The sequence below is a fragment of the Gossypium hirsutum genome, chromosome D07 (assembly GCF_007990345.1).
Source record: "Gossypium hirsutum isolate 1008001.06 chromosome D07, Gossypium_hirsutum_v2.1, whole genome shotgun sequence".
NCBI classification, from domain to species: Eukaryota; Viridiplantae; Streptophyta; class Magnoliopsida; order Malvales; family Malvaceae; genus Gossypium; species Gossypium hirsutum.
In genome coordinates, this window is record NC_053443.1 from 20,924,684 (window position 1) to 20,930,767 (window position 6,084).

Here is a 6,084-nt window from a genome sequence, read left to right on the forward strand (position 1 = left end):
TTGCATGCATAAATAATTATATTTCTCTAATATACAAATAAATTGATGTATATATATTTTAAAATGTGTATGATTAAATTAAAATTAAAGTTTCAAGTATACATTTAAACCACAATTAGAGTTTCACGTGCATAATTGCACCAAATTAAAGTTCATATATGCAATTGGCATGCATGTTTGATTGTGTAATATGAAGTTGAAGTTGTAGAAATAAATAAACATTCTTTGATTAGAATTACAACTATATTACTAGAATTAATTATTATAAATATTAAATTCAATAATTTAATCATTTTAAGATAAATTCAGATGATGTTTAAACCTAAAAATTCAAAAGTTGTATAAGTAGAAGGACGTTTATATCTAGAAAGTTTGCACGTAGATGTATCATTAATGTACGGCGTTATTCTCCATATGCTTTTTCTTTTTTTAAAATTTGTAATTTTGTTGAAACTAGGAAATGATTTGAGTTTATGTTAAAATAGAAGTAGGTAATAATATTAAAGAAATAACCATCTACCATACATAATAAAGGATTAAAGGAGAATTAGGCCATTTTGACTAATTATTTTAATACAAGGAGGAGTAATATTAAAAGATAGTAATTGCGTTCAAACTGTACCGACTTGAGAAAAAAAAACACAAAGATGTTGATATTGAAAGAGATTAAGATTTGAACAACGGTCTATTAAAGACGCAATTAGTTGCGGTTGGTCCAAGTTAGGAGTAGAAAATCTTGGTTTTCGAACAATATGGGTATTGGCCGATGTAGTTAGTCAAACACTCAAAGCAGGCAGCGATGCGGATCTATTTATTAATACGCACATCCTTTGCTGCTTACAACTACAATCCCGGATAAGTAAATTATTATATCATTTTTATTTTCTGGTTTAAATGATGATATTCCATGCTCAAACTGTGCTTCCCCAATTTTGTGCTTTTTCTTTTAACAATATGCTGTACTTAACATTATTTTAAAATCATCGATCAAATATCAAGAGAAACAAAATTCTTCATGTATTAATGTTTTATTTTATTTTACAATACGTATATATATCTACCAAAAGATGTATATATATTTTTTATAGAAAGTCCACGTCTTCCTAAATTCGCGATACTCGCTCCATCTTTTATTATCATATTTATTTATTTAACATTTATATCACTGTCTTTCAATCTATCGTACTTGTATAAATAGGAGGCAGTTCCTTAGCCATGATAAAAGCTGAGAGTACTTCATTAAATTCTCTAGCCTTCCAATTGCTTTAAGTCTCGAAACAAAACAACAACAACAACAAAAAGAGAAGAAAAAATGGTTGGGGTGCCGTCGCCGGCATGTTTGAGAGCCAAGAAAACCAGGGCAGTAGGGATTCCGGTGGTTGATCTTTCTCTTGATAGGTCCATCGTGTCGGAGCTGATTGTGAAGGCTTGTGAAGAGTATGGAATCTTTAAGGTTATGAACCATGGGGTTCATTGGGAGATAATATCCAGATTGGAAGGTGAAGGGGTTCAGTTTTTTGGCAAACCAGCTGGTGATAAGCAACGGGCGGGTCCGGCCAACCCTTTTGGTTATGGTGTCAAAAACATCGGACTCAATGGCGATAAGGGTGAACTTGAGTATCTTCTTCTCCACACAAATCCTTTCTCTATTGCTGAACGTTCCGAATCCATCTCCAATCAGCCTCAAAACTTCACGTATGCTCCCCATTTTTTTATTTCTTGTTTTTGCTATCCTCTCTTCTCTCTTTATTCATGAAAAAGAAAAAGTTGCCCATTTCACGTAATAGTTGGAAAAAGGTTTTAGGAAGGTTGAAGAATAATACATATAAATATGGATATAAAACCATAACCGATGGAGTCAGAGTCAGAGGCTAGGGGGAAAGCGTCTGGTTTCTGTTTCTTGGCAACAGCGTTAAAGAATGCTTTACCCCATGCCCTATGGCTTGAGGAGTTTTTCATAAGGCTTTTTTTCTAGTTTGTATGTGAGTAAATACTATAGCAATGTGGCCCATTTGGTATACTTTTTAGAAATGAGATAGCTTTGAATTACACAGCAATTGGCAGGTATACAAGGGGAATTTAATTTTTGCAGAGTGTTTACAATTAATGCTTGGTTTGGTATCCTAGAAAGGGACATCTTCCTTTTATGATAAGAAGGAAAAAAGTTTAACCTCGGGTTTTGTGAAATGTCAAGGTATTCTTTCAATTCACAGTGGTTGGAGTAATTTTAAAATTTATGGATAGCTATTAGTTTTTAATGGATTTTTAAAACTTTGAGCTCATTCTCATAAATATTTTAAAAATTATATATATTTTTATTATAATTAGGTTGTATTTAATTTAATGAGTTTCTTTCTCTATATTTTTATTCATAAAAAATTGAGAAATTATTTTATGAATTCTTCTCACCACATCATCTATTGTTTATTTTCAATTATTTAATAATATTTCAGTAATTTTTTTCATGTCATTGATATATAATTTTAGTATTGAACCCTGAATCTTAAACTCAAATCTGAACCTTGAACCTCGAACCCTAAACTCGAAACCTGAACATCAAAACTTGAATTCAATATTTAAGGTTCAGAGTTTGATGTTCGAAGTAAGATTCTGGGTTCAGGATGTAGAGTAAAAAATTACTAAAATTATGTATAAATGACATGAAAAAATTACTGAAATATCACTAAATAATTAAAAAGAAACGATGGAAAGTCTACTTAAATTAATTTAGACGGTCACACAATTAGTGGAAGGCGGCTTTCCCGTAATCTTTGAGCACTTTATCAACAAAATAACCATCGTATTTGATTGGTTTTGTGCTGTCAACAATTATCCTCAACATGACATGCAATGCTTCTTTATAACCAGCCTAGGGCCAACCCTCCAAAGCCCATATTTATATATTGACAAATGGTACTAGCTAGCATTATTATCATTCATTGATTCTTCTTTAAACCCATTTTTTAGAGGAGTCATTGTCATATAAAAAGTGATTTTATTTGCATGAGAAAAAAGGTTGAATTATAATTAGCTTCATATAAGTCGACCAACAAAATCAATATCTTCATGACTAAATCAAGGGAAAAACATAAAAGATTCCTTGAAAAAGATTGTTGAAAACTCCAATTGTGTTACAATTATTTCAAATGAGTAACGATATTGAAGCGATAAAGGAAAGATATTATGATCTAAATGTTTAATGTTTCTTTCTACAGTTGTACTGCTAATGATTATATAGAAGCAGTGAAGGAGTTGGCGAGCGAGGTTCTTGATCTGGTGGCGGAGGGTCTATCGATCCCAGATAAGCACGTATTCAGTAGGCAAATCAAAGACGTCCAAAGCGACTCGATCCTAAGGTTCAATCATTATCCACCGGTCAAGAACCAGGACCCATCTTCTAAAGCATGCAAAGAGAATCAAATTGGATTTGGTGAGCATTCGGACCCTCAGATCCTCACCATATTACGATCCAACGATGTTGCTGGGCTCGAAATCTGTTTGCAGGATGATGGGTTTTGGATCCCAGTTCCCCCTGACCCCACTCAATTCTACGTGATCATTGGGGATGCCTTGCGGGTCAGTGTTTTAAATCACCTTCTTTCAACTAATAGTGTAATATGTCCAGTCTGCAAGCAAACAACACAGACATATAATGCTGTATTGGAATATAATGTAATCATGGCTTCAACAACAGAGGCTTATAATCCTAATAATTGTTCTGGGGGTATTGGGCAGGTTTTAACAAATGGGAGATTTGTGAGCGTGAGGCATAGGGCATTGGCAAACTCATCTCGGAATTCAAGGATGTCGATGATGTACTTTGGAGCGCCACCACTTAACGCAATCATATCTCCTCTCCCGCAGTTTGTGTCACCTCAAAATCCTAGGCTTTACAGGCCGTTTACTTGGGGCGAGTACAAGAAGGCTGCATATACCTCGCGCTTGGGGGATTGCCGTCTTGACCTCTTCAAGCTTCATATCACCGATGATACATTGGCATTGTTTAGCTAGACAAACTCCCTGCTTTTCCCAGGAATTTTAACTAAGCAGGAACATTGAAATATCAATATATTACGCAGACCTAAAATAGGTTTAGAATTCAAATATCGATCTGTTTTTTTATTCTTAAACTACAACCTCTGTTGTATGGAAAAAAATTTGTAGTATATAAGCACCACATTTCTCCTTGCCAACTAATGTACTGGGGACTTACAAACTCAAGCAATCTTCGAGCCAAGCAACTCAATAAAATAGTTTATGCAACAAAATTTTGTTGCTTAAACAACAAATTGGCTATGCAACAGTTTTTAATTTTCTTTTTACCCTTTTGTATGCAATTGTAGCCTAAACAACCTTCTTAATTGCTTCGTTGCAACATTTAATTTACTCTCATGGTCATAAATCATAAATGAATTGAGTGGTTTTATCTCATAACTTTGATAAGGGTTTAAAAGGGTTATAGACATCCACTTTTAATGTATTCGCAACACTTCCCCTTGTCCATTAAAGAAAAATCTGCTTAATTAAAACCTTACTAAAGTTAAGAGATAAAACTCCTTGATTCAATTATGACCATGAGAGTAAATTAAATGTTCCAATGAAGCAATTAAGAAGGCTTCATTTACATGTACTTCATTGAATGTAAGTGAAAGTTGAATAGGAGAAATTCTTTTATACTTTTCACCTATTGTTTACTTGTTAGGATTGTTCTTTTTATTTTTCTATAAGAAACTTTTTTTTTTAAATAATGGTTAAATTCAGTATTGTCATTAGTGTTTTAAGTAATGGTTGTTTATAATTAAATGCAACATGTTGTGGGCGAAAAAGTTCAAGGACCACAATAGGAAGAGCGTTCATACTCAAGAGAGGGTAACATCGAGATCCTAGTTGAATAAGATAACAAATAGAGTGAGTCATGAAGAAGGAAGATGGGAAAAGGTTTCATAGATGTGTGGTGCGACCTAGGGACTCTAAGGTCGAGGTAATGAGGCCTTATTGATGGCTTGCAAACTCTTTGGACTCCTCCCAAACTTTGAGGGAAGAGATTGTGAAGTATGTTGAAGGAGAAGTGACGGAGACTCTAGGGACAATGTATTGCACACTAAGGGGCTAAGAGAATACCAAGTTCCCTCAGAATTGTTGCAACCTATTACAATTCTTGAGTGGAAGTGGGAGAAGGTCACCATGGACTTTGTGGTTAAGGGTATTCAATTTGAGTTATTGTAGATAGGCTAACTAAGTCGTCTCACTTCATTCCATTTAGAGTTGACTACTCCTTAGAGAAACTTGTTGAACTTTATATCTCTGAGATAGTAAGATTTCATGGGGTACCAATTTCCATCATTTTAGACATAGATTTGAGGTTGTTAATTCAATTTTGGGGAAAATTACATGATGCTTTGGGCACTAGATTGAACTTTAGCACGACCTTTCACCCTCAAATAAATGGACAATCCGAGCGTATGATTTAGATCCCTAGAAGATATATTGGGGAGTTGCATGATTGAATTCAAGGGTAGTTGGGAGAGGTTTATTGATCCCTAATACTCTCTATTAAATTGTAATTTATAACTAAGACGATTAATTATCATAATAATAGAGAGTGAATATGTTGGAACATTTTCAAAAATATTTATAATATTCCAATAGTTATAATTGAAAAGTTACAAGTGACCCAAAAGTTATATTACTTGGTTATAAACCAAGAGTTGCCACTATTATGCCATAAGTTGCCACTATTCATAGTGATGAGTTATGTCTCTAGTTATGAAAAGTTATGTCACTTGATCAATAACAAAGAGTTATAATTATTCAAGTAGATATCTATTGCATAATTATGTTTATTGCTAAAAGATGTGACTATCCATTTAGATAGTTATGTCTCCATAAAGAGACATGAGAACTCCTATAAATATGAGTGGAATTTCATTTGTTTGGTACACCAAAACCACATAAAAAGTCGAGAAACAAAACTTTCTTTTTGTTTTCCTCGATATAATATTCTAAAATTGTTCTACAAAGAATTACTGAAGAAGTTCTTTATAGAAATTGATACTCTTACCATGCATCACCTCAATGCTCAGT

At 33.4% G+C, this 6,084-nt stretch overlaps 1 protein-coding gene across 1 annotated transcript; it reads left to right on the forward strand.

Annotated features, from left to right (window-relative positions):
- Positions 1-1,207: 1,207 nt before the first annotated feature.
- Positions 1,208-4,104, forward strand: LOC107954380 (gibberellin 2-beta-dioxygenase 2). Its single transcript, XM_016889921.2, has 3 exons — positions 1,208-1,695; positions 3,216-3,576; positions 3,736-4,104. The coding sequence occupies exons 1-3, from the start codon at positions 1,313-1,315 to the stop codon at positions 4,009-4,011; spliced, it is 1,020 nt and encodes a 339-aa protein (XP_016745410.1). The 5' UTR covers positions 1,208-1,312; the 3' UTR covers positions 4,012-4,104.
- Positions 4,105-6,084: the final 1,980 nt, after the last annotated feature.

Excerpts from the sequence above, each read along its gene's own strand:
- LOC107954380 (XM_016889921.2), top strand. The coding sequence starts at position 1,313 with ATGGTTGGGGTGCCGTCGCCGGCATGTTTGAGAGCCAAGAAAACCAGG. Across the intron at positions 1,696-3,215 it reads AATCAGCCTCAAAACTTCAC|TTGTACTGCTAATGATTATA; the intron begins GTATGCTCCCCA and ends TTCTTTCTACAG. Across the intron at positions 3,577-3,735 it reads TCATTGGGGATGCCTTGCGG|GTTTTAACAAATGGGAGATT; the intron begins GTCAGTGTTTTA and ends GGTATTGGGCAG.